Raw genomic sequence first — 22,417 nt, forward strand, 5'->3', positions numbered from 1 at the left:
TGTCTAAAGAAGAGTAACTAGAGCAATCAGCAAGATGTTAAAACCTTAAAAGCCTTATAATAAGGCTGTGTGACACAATACCAATGCTTCTGGTAAATCAGTCAGTACAGCCAATACACAAGTCATTACGCTACCTGAACTAAACTGTATCAACTTTTTTCCAATAGAGCACACATATGATCCAACTTAAGGATAGATTTTTAAAAGACTCAGTAACTTATTTTGTTGAATATTAGAAATAAGAGTATTAGAAATAAGTAAGAAATTTTATGAGTTCTGCAACAGTTTTCGCATAATACATACCTGAAAAACATTCAAAAACCCCTCAACTCAGGGTTATAAGTTTTTGCTGCCTTCTAAATTACACGCACTGTTGGGCAGGTGGGTTATTTGTATGAATAACAACTGAACATACTCATCAACATGCTATTCATATAGTCAAGGTGGCTTACACATCAACAGCGTGGTACCTGTTTCCCAGACCCTGTACTCATTTTAAGGTCCACTTGCTAACCCAAATCTCTCTTTCTATCTAGTAACATGTGAGAAATAGCATTGGTTACAGTTTTCTCCACTTCTTAAACAGCACCCACAAGTGCTCTCGCACCAGGTGATGATTTCAGAGTAAGATTACCACCAAACACATTGGTTATACTGGTGGTGTTGATAAATAGAGTGATGTGATGTGCATTCTTAGATATGCAGAGATATTATTATGCAGACTGTTTTCATTCTATCTTAATCAGATTCTTCTGAACTAGTACACAGAATGAAAACTGAATTTATAGCCACCTCTGCAGACAGTAAGCCTATCACCTTTGTATAGACAGTATATATTGAAGTATTTTCAAATGTTACTGCCTATATTAATGTCTACTTGGAATGAACGTTACATTAAAAATATAAACTAAGTCATGCAGAGAGACAACCTATTTTTTTTGCAGAGCCTCATTACCATTCTTAGAGCACAGGTAACATAAGCTTAATCTTTTCTATGTCATGCTACTAAGATTGACTTCCATTAAATAAGAAGACAGCAGAAAAAGCTTCAAAACTAAGATCTGTCCTGTTGAATAAATAACAGCAATGAAGATACTATAAAAAGATTAAATCCTGGTACACTTCCTATTTTTATTTGCTTAGTGCACGTGTAAGCAGCAAACTTGCCTAGAATAAATTCCGCCTCTCAGATTGTTCTGTGCCATAACCCTTGAAAACAAGGACTACAGCCTCAAGTTCACTGACAAGTGCATGGAATTTATACATAGCTCAAAACATTACTAATAGAAGTTGATAATTTAATAGTAACACATTTTAAATTCAGCAGGATTTCTCCAGTCATTCTTTTACATGCTTTTAATATTTAAGAAACAAACCATGTGCTACTTCTTGTTAAAATATTAAGTGTTACCATCAGCAGTTTCACAACAGCTTTGTCATATCCTGAGACCATGATCCAACTGAGTTGCTATGGAAGGGTCTTACTTTATAGCAGTGATCAGCATCTGATGTATCTGATGTATCAGATACTGACTGGCTGGAGAACAAATCCAGCATAAGCAAAGGCTCCTTCCAACTCCAGTGACTTTTAGCTGACACATCTGAATACATGCAGTTATTTGTGCCTTCTCTCACACTTTCTACTACAACTAAGTCTTCTAACTGTGTAAACACAGCTCCTCTCAGACCTTGCTCTCATTGATACCCACAACAAATCCACACACAAAGTCAAATTTCTGCAGGGATCCAAAAGCAGCACTTATCTTCCAATTTCACCAAATACCTTTTTGACCATGAAAAAGGCTGACTGTGATCTATACATGGTTGGCAAACTCCCCAATCAGCAAAACTTATTAATCACCTTTTTATTATCTCTGTTACGACTGTGTCATTACTGCCTGCCCACCATCCTTTCTATTCCCAACTCAATGTATTGGCAATAAGAGCTGAAGACATGTTTCCAGGCTAATTATAACACAAACTTTGAAATGGTTCTTTTTATAGTTGACTGCATTTCTAATCTATATTTGTTTGTTTTTAAAACAAATTCATTATTTCCCTCACTTTTTCCTTCCTCTTTTCAGAATGTCATCTAAGCTATTAGTGACGTGCTAACAGTTTCCAAATAAACCTTTCCTAAGAGATAATAATTCTAGCATTTATCATTACAGAAAAGAATCATAGCATCACAGAATGGCCTGGGTTGAAAAGGACCACAATGATCATCTAGTTTCAACCCCCTGCTATGTGCAGGGTCACCAACCACCAGACCAGGCTGCCCAGAGCCACATCCAGCCTGGCCTTGAATGCCTCCAGGGATGGGGCATCCACAGCCTCCTTGGGCAACCTGTTCCAGTGTGTCACCACCTCTGTGTGAAAAAGATCATTTAAATAATTCCAAGAGGCAGTTCTTCTAAATTATTTGAAACTTCCAACCCTGTGTCAAGCATAAAAGCAAGCCGCATATCCTTTTCCTCGGCTTTCGTAACTTTGAATGCAGTTTTCTCTGAAACTGTTGTTGAAGCGTCTTAAAAAAAAGAAAAATAACTAGAGTGCTCTAGAGTTACTCTGTCCATACAGCTACAAAGACAGGTCAGTATTTGCGATTTGACAATGCACAATGTTTGAGTCACTGCTATAGACAATGGGCTGCCTTTGGATGGATTGCAAAGATTCTTACTTACCTATGTTGCAGAGGGAAGGTAGTGCAGAGGTAAACAAATGAAAATCCTGTATGTGCACATCTCCATTCAAATACACAAGACTAAGAGACAAGCCACAAAACAGACCTAACATGTCTCTTGCCAGTCTAACACTAACTGGGCTCCTTTTTCCCCTCTCTATTGTTTGCATCTTTGCTCACTCAGATCATACATAATTTGGGGACACATCCTCATATCATCTAAAGATGAAATTAATATTGACTGCAGCATCTCAGGTCTCTTAAAACAGTTATATTTCATCGATGATTCTACAAGTCTTTCTCTAATTCTTTGCTGTGAATGGTTTCCCATTTTTTGCTTAAATTTTTTTCATTTGGTAGGTGGATTTTTTTTTGGATGCTTATTTTTAGGCAACAATCAAGGTGCCAGCTTACATTGTGGTCTCTTTCTCTAGTGTTCTCTTACCTTGATTTGCAAATAAATAATCTGCCTAGTAGACTAACTGGAAGGTCTGGCATTCAGTAAAAACACAGCTTCACATAACGGTTAACTTTTGTACAATCACAAGGAGGGCATGTTCTAAAGCCATGCACAGTCCAAAACAAATCTATGGAAGACAGTCTCAGGGTTTTATCAGCCCTATTTCCACTTAAAAAAAAAAAAAAAAGCCCACTGAACAAGCATATCATCTATTGTATCATTTTTGTTTACCTGTTATATTTCTTAACACTGGAATTATTTGAAGTGCAACTCTTACATCTCATTTACTACACAACAATTACAAAACTGGCTAAAGTAGTCAAACTAATGCAGGCATACAACAGCACTTAAGAAAAATCTCCATGTTTGCAGTAATCTCAGAAGGCAAATGAATGAATGAATTCATCTAAGACGACAGACCAATTTTGGAGATGCAGTGAAGATCCAGATCTGGAATCAGTGTTCAGCATTCATCCAGATATCTCACATGATCTGCAGTAAAATATTTTAAGGCTGACCACTGTATTTTACTTAAGAAGTCAGCAGAACACCACCACACTGAAATCTGCTGGTTTGTACTTGAGCATATTGTGTTCTATTTTATAAGGATTCCAAAGTATCATCTTACCTTTGAAGTCATCTCTTGGGCCTTGCATTTCCTTCTTGTTCATTTTTCTGTCAGTGCAGGAATTGTTATGGGCACCCTTGGAGTTGTTTTCTAGGTAAGCTGAGCTCGTTCCTTTCTTGGAGGGATGAGGATCACAGAGTTTTGCATTAATCTTATAAAGCTCGAGGGCCTTAATGGCTGCTGCATTGTTATCCATACGGAGAAAAGTTGGACAGGAAGCACAAAATTCATTCGTGCAGGCTTCATTTCCACAGCCCTCAGTTAACTGGTGGTAGTAGCGCTCTATTAGATGCTTTGCAGCTGCTCGCTTCCTGTAGCAAACATTCAAACAGTAAGTACAAGGATTAGTAGAGCTTTCACATACAAAGCTCATTCAAAGCATCAGCAAGGCAGAGATTAGTCAGGCACTGAAACACAAGATTTCTGAATCAGAGGGAACATCAGGAGATTCCTTTATAATGCGGGACTCTCATCTTGACAAATGCAAATGTATTTAACGCAATTTCATTTATGGGTCCTCTGAAATGAAAAGGTAAATCTTGTTTACACACAGGTACCAGCTTCACATTCTAGTGTTACAGTGGACACAATCTCAACTGGTAAAAAAAAAAAGAGCAGTTTAGTTGCAAAGCAAGGCTGAAAGTAGAACAGAACTGGATTTACAGGTAATCAACTCTCTGATGCATAGTCTTGAGAGGTACAGTTGCCATTGAGAGGACAGCTACGTGACAAATAATCCAGGCATTTATTTAGTAATACTATCAATAAATACTATACGATAGGATATAAGCCCTTTAAAATATGTTTTCTTTTTTAATACACAAGATTCCAGATGATCACAGTTATCTGATATTAATCTGTTATTTAAAAGAGCAGGAAAAGCGTTACTTGGTTAACTGAACAACTGACAAAACCATGATTAAAGATGAGCTCAATAACCTCAGCTTAGTGAAGTTGGCTCTCGAACAGCTATTTGCCAAATTCTCCCCTTCCCCCAAAGTAACACAAGGCAAGAAGTATAACAACTGTATCTCTAGATTACTTAATGTGCCTAGCACTGTACACACACAAAAACATCTATATGGTCAGTTTCTAGAGCCACACGTTTACAGAAACATGCAAATGGTAAATAAAACACCTGAAAGCTACTGCTCATTAAGACAGAAAGAGCTACATGCAGCACCAAGAACACCATATTTCACTGTATTCTCAAAACAAACCAAAAAAAAATCCTATTATTTTAAGAAAGCTAGTTATGAAAGCAAGGTATCAAATAGAAACAAAATCTCTAACATTTTGGAAATGTCAAACTTATAGGTCTTGAATGCAACGATACGCTACATGTCTAAAGGTTAGAAGGTGGGAAGAAGACATAAATCAGAAACTGTGACAACTGAAGTTCCTTTTTCCAGAAGTTGATGCACGCAAGGATTCTGCATAGAACAAGTGCAGTAGAACTGAAGCCTCAGACCTGCTGGTACTACTCAGCACTTGCTGTGCCTAGCCATTAACATGGGTTGGTCAAGTACTAGAGTTTCAAAGCAGTGGCTTCAGAAGGGGAAGTGTCCTCATGTTCTTAAAGTAACTACTGAGATGTATGTTATGCAACAGTAACACCTCTATTCCTTCTCTACGATCATGAGATCTGTAAGAGCAAAAGGGAAGAAAACCATTACTCCCAATGTCTGCCTGACCTAAACTTTCCAAGAACAGAATAAAAAAAGTTTCCCTGGTGCCCTGAGGCAGAGTTGGAAGATCACAAAAAAGTACAACAGCACCATCAACACCGTCAAAGCCACTACTGCGTAAGGAAATAGAATAGCTATATCCTGATCTGAGGAAAGTTCCAGCCTTTCCAGTTTTTACATATTTGGTTTGAGGCCTGTATCTGTGTGCACATGCATACAGAATGGCAGTCATCCTATATCCACATGAGCATTTTAGCTTTATGCTCCCTCATCACACTTTTCTTTTGTTTTATTTCTCCACTGCAGTCTACATGTAGGCTGTGCAGCAATGTTTTTTCTGACCTGTGTAAAAACCTATGAATGTTATAAGGATTATTTCTCATAAGCCTCTCTACATGTGGGCATACATTTTCACCTAGAGTAGCCAGAATTGTTACTCATATTAAATACACTGTGAAAGGATGACCAATTCCCTACAAGAGAGGGCTTACATTTTCAAGCTGGATAAGTTGCTAAAGAAGCATCCACACCTTTCCTGCTCGTGTAACATTTTAACTATTTCAGTATATAAACGCTGATTACGTTAGCAGTATTTCATTACATCAAACACTATGTTTTAATCAGGTAATATCTGAAATACTAAGGCACAGCATTAAGATTAGAGTTGTCTCTAACAGCTGACATCTAAGGAACTCTTCTTTCCATATCCATTATGATGGAAAGCAAAAAGCATAGAAATGGCATTCATGAAAACTAAAAAAAAGCTACTGCAGAACCATTACATATTTTCTCATGTTAATTCTTGATTTTTATGTAAAAAAAAAAAAACAAACAACCAAAAACAGCAAATGTAAGTGAACACTGCAGCACCCTTTAAGCTCCTATGCATGGGTGTAGCAAACAGTAACTAGTTCCCTACAAATTCAATGGCTAGTTAACTGTACATCAGCACAGAGACACAGCATAGCTCAGGCTGCAGCGGATGACTTATATGCATCTTTATAAAGACCCACACTGCTGTTGTCTATCTCATTTCAAAACTTGCTTGTACGTGCACAGTTATACACATTTTACAGATTTGCCCTGAGGATAACTTCCCACACAGTAGGCCTTGTATAACCTTCTTAAGCAAGACACTATACTTTGGTGAGGACAAGAGCCTAGTGTAATATATATATAACTTCTTCCTTCCCCAAAGCCCAATAATTCCACAAGCACATTTTCCATTTTAAAAATTAATATTTTCCGACTTACTTATGCAGCACTTAAAAAAAACACAAGAATCCCTATAGGCTTTTTTAATTGTTCTTTAACTAATAAAAAGCCAGATAAGTACTTTGCATCTGTAATTGAAATGCTGCCAAATCTGCGGGGTAGCACAAGAAACTGTACAACTGAGCCTCCACTTTCCTGGAGACGTTGGTAAAATAACATTTTGAAGCACAGAATGATTTAGATTGGGAAAGGCCTTCAATATCAAGTCCAGCCACCAACCTGGCATACCATGTACTATCGCTAAAACACGTCCATAAGCCACATCAGCATGTCTCATGAACACCTCCAAGGATGGGGACATCCACTCTTTCCCTGGGCAGCCTTTTCCAATACTTGACCAACTCTCTTGGAGAAAATCTTTTTCCAGGTACCCAGTATAAACTTCTCCTGATACAACCTAAGGAAGTTTCCTCGCATCCTAGCACTTGTCCCTGGAAAAGAGATTGACACCCTCCTCCTCGCTGCAGCCTATTTAGGCAGCTGTAAAGAGCTATGAGGTCTCCCCTCAGCCTCTTCTCCACACTAAACAGCCCCAGTTCCCTCAGAGACTCCTCGTAAGTCTCACTTTCTAGATCCTTCTGCCGGATGTCTAAAAGACATATAAAACAAGGAACTGAATGTGGTAGTTCAAAAGTTTCAACACAACACATCTAATTTGCGCTTCTCAGATATCTTAAGCTAAATACAGAGAAATGCTACATAAAGTAAATATTTTTGCAACAGAGGAAAATAGAAACTTAATAGGCTGAGTAATTATACTGCACTTTGGAAATAAGAACACCTTCAAACCCAAAGCAGTCAAAATCTTACATACCAAAGTGTAGTTATGGACAGCCATCTTTGCGAATATGAACGCTGGTTTTTGAGAGCGTCTTTCAAATTTTGCTTGTTTTCCTTCTTCTGCTTAATTAAGTGTAATAACAGCAATGCCTGAAGAGAAGTTTCCAGTAAAAGCACTGCCCACAAAGCATGCCTGCACATCCAAATGCTGGAAGTTCCGCCCAGAGCCGGAACTGAGCACCACCCCTTGGTTCCTAGTGATGTTATAATACCTTCTGCCCACTTCAGCCAAAGGCATCCCAGCTAATGTACGCCTGCAAAAACACACATGGAGCTCACAATTCCAAACTTTGATCCTTTCAACATGATGTGCCTTTCACAGGCAGTGAACACCCAATAGCTGGGTGCAGACTTTGACTCCCTGAGTGAAGTGGGTGGCACTCACTTCACCACACACACTGGATCTGATGTGCCTCCAGGAATCGTGTGCTGAAAGAGTCACAGCACCTCCTCAAGAACCTGAGAACAGAAGAGTCTCCTGGATACATGGAGCAATGCAGAGACAGCTAGAGAGATGGTGTCACTAATATGATCAGAACATCCCTCAATCTTACCTCACAAATTACTTTGTTACACTCTTATTTGAAGAGCATTCATTACTGCCAATTCTTCTGCTGATTATTAACTAACTCTAGGCTCAAGAAACATAACATTATTCCACAGATTAATTCCACAGTTTCATACCCAGGTTCCTATCATTTCAATATTCAGTTAGCCAAGACATTTAGAGATGAATAAGGGATTAATTGCACCCTGGCTTTTCAACCCAAGCAATATCAGAAAAAATGCCTGAATTTTTAATTTTCCTGCAAAACATTTCAGATCTGAAGGCATTAAATAATTGTCTAATAATTGATTGTGCAAAACAATTAATGTAAGCAATCAACATATGTAAACGAGACTAACTACAGACATTATACTTCACTGTGATTTAAATGCCACACTTGAGTCTACAGAATTAACATCTTTTCAAAAGATTGAGAAATACAAATCTTAATAAAAAAGCCCATAAATGAACTTAACTACTACAAAAAAGTAACTTGAATTACTATTGGAAAAAACTGCAGCTTAGGATTAAATAGAAGCTTACAGTGCCTTACTCTCTTTGAACAAATCTGTTATTGAAGACAAAATAAGAAAGTACAGAGGAATTACCAGGTGTTAGATTAGTTTTCATAAGTTTAACTGCACAAAACATTTCAGTAGCTCTCCAGATTTTAAGTTATTAAGTAAGGAGTCGTAAATACTAATACACTGTACTACCTGCAAGGCCAAGAAAAGATCAATTCCATCTTTAATGGAAAGAAGTGAAACAAACATACTTGCAGGAGGCCTTCAGTCTGTCTCATATTCAGAAGAAAACAAATTTTTACTGAATATTAAGCAAAATTATTTACTATATTTTGTGTTGTTTTCCCTCTGTCAAAAAATGTCCTGACATTTGTAAAATGTAGTTAACCAGATTAAACTCCATGCCGTACTGTAAAAGCTCACATGTGTACGGTATGACATTTAAACAGTATTTCACAGCCCGACCAACTGCACCTCACTAACAATAAAACATATAGACTGTTTTCTGAGATGCTGATTCTAATCACCTCCTTCTGAGTCTGCTGTATTCTAGTAGCAAATTTGATCAAAAATAAACTACTTTACAAAAATATTTATATTAGAGGACTGACTATTGCAACATATATCTAACCTACAAGAAGGGACCTAACTGCTCATCATCACACACTCTCCTTGCACAACTCCAAAGAAAGAGGCCAAGTACAGTAAATGGAACATCACACAACCCTATTTTCAAGTTAAAAAGTTTCTGGAGTTTTTAGTAAGCTTGGTTTCATGGCAGAATTCTTTTACTGAGCTCATTCTATTTGACACTGTCCTAAAACAGCAACCATGGTCACGCAGATACTAACTGCAGGTAGCATGGGATTGAAGACCTAAGCAAACACTTTAGCTCTCATTTCAAGAACAGCCTAGCATTTACGGATTAGAAAGCTTCAGCTTATGCAAATCCAGCTCTCCTCTCAGCTATGAAGAAAATAATTTAAGGCATTCCATGCCTAAAAGGCTCTAGGGTAGCACTGGTATGATGAAACACTAATACAGTCACAGTTCATACTTGCAATGGCTATTAATCATTTTTCTGGCATATTTTGGGAGGCTGCAGCAGAATTTTCCTTTTGCCATTCTTTCAGGGAAATAAGCCAGCTACAAAACCTACTCCAGTGTGAGATGACTATGCAACACATCTAATGACAACATTTTAAGAGGGACAGTGATATCTGATGGTTTCAAAACCAAACAGACATTTTAAAGTTTAAAGCAAACCACCCACAAGACCATAAAGGAAGCTAAATTATAGAAAACTATCGTATCAGAATGCCCAAGCCTTGGGCATGACAAATGACAACATATGACAGGTAGTGAAAATACACGAACTTAAGAGCTGGCAAGTTATTCTTAACGTAAATGAACAAAATTTAGTTCTAAATAGGTTTTTAGAATGCTGCACGAATCAACGCCAGATATGATTGCAGGTCTGTAGCAGGAACAGACAGCAGAAGATGCTGACACTGAGAATGCAAGAATTTGAATGGATGCTAAGGAAAAAAAAAACATAAAAAAAATAGACTCTGAGCTAACACCAAGATGTTCATTAGGCAGAAGGAGAACTCGAAAAGCTTGGGATAAGTAAGACTCTTATTCATGTAAGAATTTGCTGCATCAGTGTGAAAGACTTGGATTTTCTTTTCATTAACATACGTGAAATGCATGACTATGCTCTTGGTATGGAGCCTTGCAATGCAAAATACAAACAAAGCAATTATATCAGCCAACCAGAGCAAAACAACTTGTCATTGTGCAAATATAATGCTTCCATAAATTCCTACACTTACCAACAAATTATAAGCACATAAATAACATTGTTACTATTTTAGCAACACTGCAGGCCTGCAGGTCAAACTGTTATTCAGCATACCATTCCACCTAATGCAAAGAGCATCTATGCAGCAGGATTGCAGAAATTCTCTGTAATTGGTGACATATACATCACATCCTGAAATAGTCCTAAAAACTCACAAGTATATCAGGTATAGAGGCTCTATACTATGTATAGACGCTGTATATGGATCTCTATAGCTTGACTGGCTAGTGTATATTTTAGACACATAAAACCTATGTAGCCAGAGCAAGTCTGATCATCATTCTGCACACACACATACAAAAAACACCTCAGCTTTTACAGAAAAGCTGCAGATGTTAATTTTTCAGATTCAATTTTAGGGAGCAAAACATACTGCCAAATTGCTAGAAGAGAAATATAGTTGGATTGGCTCTTCTTCCTGATTAACCCCCTTCTTTATACTTTCTTCATTTCACACCTGTCAGGGTCCTCATTACCTTACCTATCTGTGTTTGCGGTGGGTAAAAAACAGCAGATCAGCTGATAACGTCCAGGAAAGACTACAGCCAGGCCACAGCCAAATTGTTTAGGCCAGGAAAACACAGAACCATAACCCAACTTGCCCCAGGATCACTAAAATAGGCTGCTACATCAGCAGAAGACATTACAGCAGAGCCTTTGCCCTACAAACCTCTGACTGACATCTGTCCATATAGCAGTTGTCAGTTACCTAACAAAACCTGTACTCCTATGCAAGCAGCTAGGCAGCACTTCTGGTTTGCATGAGAGAGGGCAAGCAACCTTGCCATCCTAGGAGAAATACTCTTCTTTGTACAAGAAAAGAATTTCTTCCAATGAATTTCTAAAAATGCATGGGGAAAGTATTCTTTGTTTCTTTTTCATCTGTTAGGTAATGCAATGCAATGTAAAGCAGCCCGCCTCAGCTTTGCCCCCTCTATGTTGGGACGCTGCAGCAATACACTACGTCCATGATCTGCAAGACACCCAGCCCATGATGTGTAGAATGCTAGACCACTTGACGGGAGGCTGGGGACAAGACAGTTGACTTAAGGCCACAGAAAATGTCTGTGGCAGCAGCAAAACTAACTCAAATCTTTTGAAGCCTAGGACAGTATGCTAACAAATGGGTTACGCTCCCTCTATTATTTCAGAAGTTCTGTTCTTAGCCAGAAGAGCAATGTTTGTGGCTTCCCTATTTGAATTTTAGCACAGGATGGTTTGAATAGCTAGAAAAGAATATTTGTTTGCTAATGCGCAGAAGAATGAAGCCTCAAGTAACTTTTATCTTTTTAAAAATGGTCCTCTCATTCCCACAACCTTTTTTTTTTTTTAACTTGAAACTGAAAGGAACATTTCAGCCAAATACAATCTTGCTTCTAGTTAATTTTGACTTCTGGGCTAACGAAGATAGACCAAAACAAGGTTCTAAACTGCTAGGAAGATGCTAGATGAATACTATGTAGTGAAAAGAAGTTAGTTTGCTGTTTTTAAGAGTACTTAGCATATGAATTTCCCAAATCAAATCAGACTATTTTTTTTTCCTTATGCTAGCAATTGATCTGCTCCAATAGATACTAGCAGACACCATGCCTTAGTAAAGAGTTGCCTTCAATCCTACACATGATATTAGTGAGTAGCATGCAGAAACTATACACTACTGCCACATCTGAGTATAAACCTGCAGATTTTTGACACTTATGCTACCATCTACTGGTTCATGTTAAAATAAACTCTTGAGCTCTCCCTTCCACCCATTCACCTCCCAAAAAAAAAAAAAAAAAAAAAAAAATCACAGTATTTACAAAATCATTTTTCCATAGTGCAATATTAGTGTGATATTTTGTAAAGTGTGATTGTAATGTGACCATATTTCCACTCATCTTCTGAGGTACAAAAGTAACTCCTATGTCCAAATATTCAAAACATTTTTAAACAAGATACACTGAACTCATCCACTCAGGTACTTACATTCGGCTAGTTTCAATGTTTTCAGAGTGAGGTTCTCCTGGTGATCTGCAAATACAGACGAAGTCTTAAGTACTGTTTGTTATTTTAAGTCATTACAATATGAAAAGTTACGAGAAGGGAAAAGCAATTAACAATGGTAATTATATAATTCTGAAGTATCAGCTTTCCTGCTCTTGCACATTTAACTTGTTTGACCAAACTCTAGAAAGTTTAACATAAATCTGAGAACACAATCAAGGCAAAGGACAGCATTTTTCCCCACAGTTTATGCAGCAGCAACCACCAGAGGAGACTTCTGTTGGCAGTACTTCCTTATTCAGGTTGCATGATGCAGCAGTTCTGGCCTAATTCCTCATAACCACTTCTGTAACCAAAAGGTATATTCAAAGTTTACAGTGATCAACAGCTGAACTTTAAGATGCTGCAGCTCAGAAGCAGGCTTCAACATTCTCTAAGCAAATTTCTTGTCTCTCATTACTCAGATTTATGTATATAACTTCACAGAACATAAGAGTTACAATTTCCTATTTCTTCATTCCAATCAACAGGTCAGCCAGTAATTTTGAGAATTAGATGTTACTGCCTGGCATTTGTACCTACCATTTTAACTTAATATAGAGTTGTTTAAGGGGTATAGTTTCACATTCACTTAAGACAGCTAAATTACAGGTGCCTGACTCCTCCTTATTCCCATCTTGTTCTTTAACTTCCTGAATCAGCACTAGCATAATTTATTTTTAAAACATTAATTTTTATCCTTCTGGGCTCCCCCAATCCAGTGAGACTTCTAAGCCAGAAGGCAAGGCAATACAAATACAGTTTTGATTTCAACCATATTAAGCTGCTTTTCAATAATCTTGTGAACTGTACTCAACTTTCACTGCAGTAGATTTTGGTATAGTTGACTGGAACTGCTGAATTGGATCTATTGCATAGAGGAGTAGAAAACACACACAGTCATTACAGCAACACTTGGTAGCTTACACGAACAAAAACGTCTTTCATGACAGAGCTTTCTCAAAACAGAAGTGAGCAAATATCTGTAAATATAACTCACTCATTTTGTAGGTTTCAACCAAGTTTTCTAGGGGACTTTGGTTAGCACAGCTAATGTTCTCAGTATTCTCTACTAAAACCTTAGTTCCTTTACTGACACACCAACTTTCTAGAATTTACCAAACTGTACTACGTTAGCAGATGCAGTGCCTAGAAAGCATTTCTGGCACACAATTTTAAATTCCTAAGCTAACTGGATACTGTGCAGTGACAGATGATGCAGAACACAGGAAGTTATTTGTTTATATTTCACTAAGTTACAAAATTCAACTGACACTAGGAGTGGAACTCACTATCCAACGAAGTATATACTCATGCTTAGAATGCACATATCGTCCAGCTAAAAAAGAAGTTAGAGAAACAACCCAGCCTCAAAATTTGATCTTTTTATTCCCTCCAAATGATCCTCACCATACTTATTCAAACTCAGGACTGACAAAAGAGCTGCAGTAGAAAAATAATGCTCAACAGCAAAACAAATGAAAGTTTAATCTCCCCTTTGACTCTCCAAACCAAGTCCCCAGATACTTAACAAAGAAGAGCAAACCTCTTCCTAATTATTCGCCTAATTATACAAGTGGTTGAAGCCATCCAATTTGAGGAGTGAAGGAGAGAAGCGTCTATCTTCACGCCGGCTAGCTCCTCCATTAACAGGCATGACTTCAGAAACCAAGAGCACAGAGCCAATCTGAAAGTTTGAGGCAGTTGTTTTCTCTGTGTTACTCGTATGCAATGTAACCCAATGAAACTACGGATGATGGCGATGCTTTAAGTTGCTATGAAAATACACACAAAACAGTGGTGTCAAGAAGTCAAGACTATTAGTTGCTTTGATCCTTTGAAAACACAATATGAAAAATTGCAGAAAAGAACAGCAGATTAGCATCTAAACCTAATGTTGTAAAGAAAAAACTAGATGGCAGTCTGCAGTGCAGACAAGTAAACAACAAATCAGTATACCCAATCTCTTTTCTTACCCTTATAGTTTATGTATAATATATGAGAAGACTAAGTTCCAGGAAAGCTCGGGGAAAAAAGACTAGCTAAGTTTAAAAAAGTTTGGTCCTTTGAGGTAAGTAGTTCAACAGGAAAAGGATTCAAATTCCTTCAGATTATCTTTTGCTGTAACGTGAGCAGATCTACCATAAGAGTGACTTGCAGAAATTTTAATCCACTCAATAAACGGATTTTAACAGGTTTCAGATGGCAGTGTAAGCAACAAATATGATGAGCTTTGAATACTCATTAAAACAATACGCAAGACCAATCTATTTACAGCAACTGTACTTATTTGTTGAGAAGCTGTTTATAGTAACTGTTTACAAACAGAAAAACTTTTTGTTCTTCTAGGCAGGCAATAATACTGAAAACAACTGTGTAGCATGAGAAATCTGAAACAGGTTCTGTTCAAAGAAAAATATCAGAGCAAACGCTCTTACAAATTCCAGCTCTGAGTAAGATCGTAGAAATTGATCAAGACACAACTAATCTGAATACTGCGGTATGAGCTAGCAAAGTCAGGTGGTGGCTCACTTCCAACAACACAGGGAGCAACTTCTCCATTCTGCAAGCCCTTCCTTTTACCTCCACTGTAACTCCCTAGGAGAGAAAAGTAAACGTATGCAAGTCTACACATTTTTTTTTAATCATCAATCATTCTGGACAAATACTTATAATAAACTGAGCAAATTGCTTAAATTAGTACATTAAACAACTTACACAAAACTTAGTTTCATAGTGAAGTTAGAGATATTTAAGTGATGGTTTTGCTCTTAAGAGGAGCACAATGGAGCACCACAGAGCTTGCAATATAAAAAGCAGGCAGGGACAAGATAAGTGAGCTTTGAAATCAGTCTAAGTAAAAGTGTAAGTCCATTTTGCCATCTGACTTATCTTAAATAAACAATACACCTTAGTACTGTCTACAGAATTAACTTCAAGTCATACAAATTCAAGTCTTAGAATAAATTTTATTTTAACAAAATTACCTTGAGAAACAACACAACACATCTTGGTCTTACCTTTTACAAGCTGTGGCCATTCGGTGACATCAGGGTGATCACAATTTTGAGTCACTGATTAAAAACAGTTGTCACACCAGTCCTGTGTCACGTTGGGCTAAGCATGAGCTTAACAACTCTAAATAAGTAAAAATAATTTAGTTAAAAGTCCTTACAAACTATTTTCAGCCAGCCCACTGAACAAAAACACAGATGCTAAGAATTACTGCAAAATAAAGACCTCATAAAGATCTTGTTCAAAGCATTATGCGACTGCCTGAATACTTCACTACAGTGCTCACAACTGGCAAAATTGAAAATTCAACTTATTTTTAATCTCTCTAAAAAGAAAAAACAACAAAAACACTCAACATCTCCTGAACCAGTGGAAAGCACCTGATGTTGTATGCCTTTCCCCCAAATGAAGCTGTTTTAAAGAAACAAGTTTTGCCACTGGTGGCCCATCTTTTATGTTATTTGCTCCATTTACATTGCACGGACTCTCCTCTCTCCTCTATGTTTTCAGAAGTGTATTTTACCTGTCAATTCTTTCCTGTGATCTGGCTCCACTGGTTTAAATTGAAGACTTGGTCCTTTACTTTGTCACTCAGGTGGCAGCCAATGATCACTCAGCAATACTCGGGCTCAGAGCGCTATGGGACCACCCCAGCTGATTACTTCCATGGCTGAAAAGGAATCAATTAGTCTCTTACCTATTACTATTATCTACTCTATAGTTAACTGATAAAATATTTCCAAACATAAGCCTCAACACTCAGTATCACCCCATTCTCTCTCCCACCCAAGCTCTATCACTCAACAGACTGCAAAGAGGCCTCTGATGGAGTCAGATCAAACAGCACAAGTTACTTTCTGTTGATATGAAGTTTTTAATTAAATTGAAACATCATTACTGTATTTAGTAAACAAAGGCATTAGTCTCTAAACAGCCTATAGCAATACAGATCTCTGTCCAGTATCTGAAAAAAAGTTTTATTTCTGTAGCTCTAACAGGTGAATATCCACATTTTTAGGTTTTTATGCAGCAAGGTGCACAAAGGCTAAGGAGGCACTCAGACCAGCTCTCTACAACATCTGTAGTCATCGTGATCCCATGCAAATACCAACAGCACATCCTATAGCATGTTTCAGCAAACATGTTTCATCCTACAGTGTGCTTCAGTCCAACATATCACAAGTCTTTCAGTAAGGTCTTCAGTCTGACAGAGGAACCAAGAACTCTCACTGCTAATTTGCATCTAATGACACATCTAAGATGAAATGGCTGAACAGGTCCTACAGTTTTCTAAAGTTTGTCTGAAAAGCTGCTGACTTTTGCTGTTCTATTACAACTTGCAACTCTGCTACAGGCTGCATCACTAAAATGAAGTGAAATTTACATTATTTTTGAAATAATGCTTTCCGATCTGGTGCACTTAGGGTGTTTTGTGTCCATGACCTCTCCCATGTGACTGTGAAGAAATGCATGAAGCGCTGGTGCTGGATTCAAAACCATGAGATTTTGGACTGTTAAAGAATATACTCTGAAGAGATAGCTCCACAGCCATGGGCAAGGCAAGTCTGTGACCAGGCCTGATAGAGACCCAGCTGTTAGACACCAAAGCACCAAATACAGAATTTACAGCCCCCATATTAAGCAAAACAGTGTCCAAACCAGCATGAACCTCACTAAGTTGTTATTAACCCATCTAAGTTTTGTAATGAAATCTAGATCTACAAGGTAAACTTATTATAGATCAAGACACTGAATCTTGGAGCTGCAGCCCTTTTTAATCTGTTAAATGATACCTTAAGACTGAATTTACTGTACTGAAATCTAAAAATCTCATGCTCCATTTCAACAGTATGGATACCAGCAGCAAGAACCCTTAACTGATCACTTCTTGCCAGCAGGGAGAGGGAGGTGATTGTCCCCCTCTGCTCAGCTCTTGTGAGGCCCCATCAGGAGTACTGCATCCAGGCCTGGGGCCCCCAGCAAAAGAAGGGCGTGGAGCTCTTGGAATGGGTCCAAGAGGAAGGTCACTAAGATGATCAGAGGGCTGGAGCACCTCTCCTGTGAGGAAAGGTTGAGGAAACTGGGACTGTGTATCTTGCAGAAGAGAAGGCTCCAGGGTGACCTCATTGTAACCTTCCAGCACTTGAAGCATATGAACAGGAGGGGAATGGCTGTTTATGAGGGTGGAGAGTGACAGGACAAGGGGGAATGGTTTTAAACTGAGACAGGGGAGGTTTAGGTTAGATATTAGGAGGAAGTTTTTCACTCAGAGGGTGGTGATGCACTGAACAGGTTGCCCAAGGAGGCTGTGGATGCCCCATCCCTGGAGGCATTCAAGGCCAGGCTGGATGTGGCTCTGGGCAGCCTGGTCTGCTGGTTGCGACCCTGCACATAGCAGGGGGTTGAAACCAGATGATCATTGTGGTTCTTTTCAACCCAGGCCATTCTGTGATTCTATCTCCTTTCTCACCCCAGCTTCCCCAGGTACAGTTGCTGCCAGTCCTGTGGGACTGGATATGACTAGCCAGAAGTCTCTAGGCACAGATGAAATTCATCTTTATAAAACCTTACTTGTTTATCCATCTGCAGAGCGCTGTCTGTGGCAGCAAGAGATCAGAACATTGAAACGTGGGATGGGTGTGAAGGAGACCACCAAAGATGCCTAGCGCAGAATACAGTGTTTGAACACAGGACATTTTGACTGCTGGATCCAGACAAAAATTGGTAAAAGAGTCAAAGGGCTCAACTTGATTAGGAAAGGGGAGCCTAATACAATGGAAAAAATGCATTGTGAAAAAGGAAACTGAGGTAAAGCAGATATTCATCTGTCAGAGGTATTCCTTTACAAAAATTTCTGGACGTAACTTATCTTTCAGAAGGTACCATTCTAAAAGCTCCATAGCAAATATTTATTCTTAAAGCTGAATGACTCAGAAAAATGATCTCTCCAGACATTACTGTCATGATTAACATTGCTTACACGTTAGTCTTTCACAAACATATAGGGCAGCTGAAGGTAACAAGCAGAGTTTATGTCTGTGCAGTACATCCCAGAAACTTGAGTTGGCTGCTGGAGGCTCTTTGGGACTGGGCATGCTCCGATACAGGCACATCCATATCTGTCTAGCAACTATTTACAAGCGGTGGACTGAACCAGGACTGCAGCAACCCATATTATAATTACCAATACAATGGACAAGAACCATACCCTTAAACCATGTATATGGCATAGAGTAGCCATCATCAAGAGAAAGTAGGATAAATAATGTTTGCACAGTACTTGGAGACAACATCCATGTTTAACACGTAGAAAAGATACAGCTCCTCTGAAAGGAACACTATCAAATGAAAGGGAGGGAGGAAGAAAATAAATAATAAGCCAGTGAAAGCAAGCAGTCAGAAACCATGTTGAGATGCTTCAGAAGTGGCTAAGTAGCAACCTGGCTGTACAGCCTGATGAGATCTTCTCATCAAGTATTCCTTGAACCTTTAATTCTGGAATCACAAACATTACAGTTGGACTAGATGATCTTGTAGATCCTTTCCAACCTTGTAATTCTATGAGTCTATGAGCCAAGGTGAGGCTCCCAGCTTCAACAAACAGAATCCAAAGCTACACCATGGAGAACACAAGTACATATTCATCAGCAACTAAGTCCAAAATAACTTCCAGCTATCAATCAGTGTAAATTAAAAGTTCTGCCTGTACAGATTTTCTAAATCTACTATTTTTCCTATATTATTTATCCTATAGGTGTCCATCTGCACATCTGGTGGCTGACACTCAGTATCTGAAGTCTAGGAATGCCTTTGAACTGAGGAACACCTGTGACTGATAGCTAAAAGGACCAATGCGCTCAGAAGTGGCATTTTTCAGAATTTGTTTTCTTTAGAAAACAGTTTCAGTTTCCCCCTGAGTAAGCTTAAAATCCAACCTTTAAGACCATCTTTTTAAAATATATTAATGAAAAAGAAGGTGATTTATCAGTGCAAAAAAGTGCCAAGTTCCTTAACTTCCAGTGCAGGAATTTTACTTGCTCTAATTTAAAATGATCATCTCCCTCAGGAAACTTCCTCTCAAGATCACTTTTACATTTTTACTGAAGAATCCCTCTGAATCCTCCAAGAACGAATGCCCTTCTCCAAACTGATACATTTCCAGAATGACTTTGAGTAGCATGATGGACAGTCATCATCCATACAGTGAAAGGTGCCCTTGTACTACCACAGCTAGCTTAACACTGCCAGAAAAGAAACTGCAACTAATAGGAAAGCTGGCCATTTATCATGATCCCCAGAGGTTCCTTCCAACCCCTACAATTCTGTGATTCTGTCTTAAGACTGATTCATCAAGTGTCCTGAAAGAAACTGCAGAATATCCTCCATATTTCTAAGTTCAGTCTTCACTGTAACTTGCAGAAAAATAACAGTAAGGTTCCTTTTGTTGCTTGCTTGTTTTTACCAACACAGAAAGCATGGAAAGATGCAAGATTCCAGAACTTCTATTTACAAAACTATCTGTAGGTCAAATTATCAACTACCTTAAAGAAAAATCAAACATATAAATAAAATCTAATTACATAAAATCTAGCGGAGCAACCAAAAAGAAACAAAAAACAGCAGTAAGGCATGATTTTGTTATTATTATTATTATTATTATTATTATTTACTACTTCACAAGCCAAACTCACTCAACTACAACAACAGCAGATAAATATAAACCAACATGGCTGCTAGAAGACAAAAACAATGGGGTTCTATCCTGGAAAACATCAATCAAAGCGACTACAGCAGTCAACAACTGATCAGTAAATACACATACGCTCTCTGTATTACAGACACCATTCACAAACAGTTCCTGGAAAGGTACACAAAGTACTTCAGACACATTCAAAACTTGAGCCTAATTCTCCAATTACTCAATATTCTTCCACACCATTCCAGAGGCAGCAGAAAAGAGCTGTGAAGTAAGCATGAAAACAGGAGAAAGTGCCTTGTGATGAGGTAATGAAAAGAGTTAAAAGTTGATTAAGATAACTGATGAGAATACTGGAAAAAACTAAGTCTTTTCACAACAGAGAATGAACACACACAAAAAAGATACTCCAACTAAAAGAAAACACACATATAAAAAAATATGACTAGAAACTAAAGGTTGAAAAACTCAGTACAAACACAAGCATGCAGGATAGCAAGTAATAAACTATTTGCAGAGAGGATCTGAATTTGGTATTATCTTCAAATTAAGGCCAATTGCTATTCAGGAATCAACAGTTTAATGAAAACATAAATTACTGGGTTTAATAAAGGTAGAATTTGGTGCACCTAGTAAACCTCCAAATGCAGAAATCAGATACAGACTTATATAAAAGCTTCATTTTATGGTATCTGCATACCTGCTATGCCTTGGCTACGATACCCACAGATAACACAGTCATTGAAAGTGGCCTGGTATTTGCTACCATTTTTCTTTATAAAGCTAAAGGCTTCTCATTTTCTTTATTTGTTTCTCCCGTTTTCCACAACTGTCTCGACAACTCTGGACAGTAGATTTCCACCCCTGGCACCCCCCAAATTTTTCTTTTTTGTTTGAGGTGTTTTTTTTTTTGTTTTTTTTTTGGTTTTTTTTTAAGATCATAGATACATTTTATTCATCTCTGCAAAAGAGGAAAGATCTGCAATTACCTTTAGCTACTAAATTTATCATTTGGACTATAGCTAACTTCTCTACTCCCAGCCTCGCTCCATCTCTGAAAAACCATTTGTTTCTATCTCAGCTATGTCTGCTACTTCAGGCTTCCTCCAAAATTACACACTTTTGAATGGAAAGGTTCTCCTACATCAGAAAGTGAAATACAATCACCTATTTAAATTTGTTTTGGTAGCTCTCCATTTACTGGGTAGGTATCAAGTTATCTTCCAAACAGCTAAGTTTTACAGCTTCACTTCAGCTTAAATATTTAAACTTTTATTCCACCTATCCTTTTTGCTTATGCCTGGTTATTTTGCTTTCTTTTTTCCACCCATTCATCACATGGAGCCTCTCATGTAAAGCACCTTTCTGTTCACCAGATTCTTCAGTGACACCAGCATGTTTGTTTACACGTAGGTTGTGTTTAACCCGAACAATCATGCAGTTCTGTTTTTCTGATGTTCTGCTGTTCTGATGTTCATTAATTGCACACTGTGGTGGATTAGAGGGGGACTCTTGCTCATCAGCTTACAAAGTGTGTATCATTACAAAGACCACACGAACACATACAGCAGCAAACAGTCACACGTTCAGAAGAAAGCAGCCAGCAGAGATAACTGCAAAGAAGAAATAATGGTTTAGGTCTGAAAGAGGGCTGTCATACACACAACTGGTATTGAAACTGGAGAGTGAGAAGCAGGTGGGTGGGTGACCCCGCTGGTGCTGTGGGTGCAAAGTGAATGCACACTACCTGCCCAATGCCTGCTGGAGTACAGGACCAATCCACAGAATTATCATAGCCCAGATGTTCCTGAGAGAATGCTACAACTTATATCTTTTTATTTATTTTTTTTATTTAAGAACTACAGTTTTTTAATTAGCACACAGCACAGTTAAAAATGATTAATTCTAAACTGAAACTTTAACTCCCACGAAACAGAACTTTACAGAAAGAAGAGACAGCCAACAGTCCTTCCACAAGGACAGGACTTTAGAACTTTTATTTATTTATTTATTTATTACTATTTTTTCCATGTTTGATATCTTCAAAAGAAGAATCTAGACACAAATATACAGGTATAAAACTTGTATAAGGAGTTAAATTCTTCCAAGTATTTCAAGTGTTTTAAAAAAAAAAAGTATATTCATAGCTTAGATGTAATTGCTGAAGTAACT

At 38.0% G+C, this 22,417-nt stretch overlaps 1 protein-coding gene across 5 annotated transcripts in view; it reads right to left on the reverse strand.

The window, feature by feature from the left end:
- Nucleotides 1-15,574, reverse strand: part of UBE3A (ubiquitin protein ligase E3A) — a gene marked incomplete at both ends in the record, with an annotated part of 31,811 nt that extends 16,237 nt beyond the window's left edge. For 3 of the 5 annotated variants that reach the window (XM_079545806.1, XM_079545805.1, XM_079545804.1), the window contains one exon: nucleotides 3,772-4,075. In XM_079545806.1, coding sequence (XP_079401932.1) covers nucleotides 3,772-3,967 — 196 coding nt within the window. Of the gene's footprint in view, nucleotides 1-3,771; nucleotides 4,083-7,548; nucleotides 7,716-12,477; nucleotides 12,523-15,554 lie in introns of those variants that run through there. The other 2 variants (XM_079545803.1, XM_079545802.1) reach the window with 2 other exon arrangements.
- Nucleotides 15,575-22,417: the final 6,843 nt, after the last annotated feature.

The sequence above is a fragment of the Tetrao urogallus genome (assembly GCF_951394365.1).
Source record: "Tetrao urogallus genome assembly, chromosome: 1".
NCBI classification, from domain to species: domain Eukaryota; kingdom Metazoa; phylum Chordata; class Aves; order Galliformes; family Phasianidae; genus Tetrao; species Tetrao urogallus.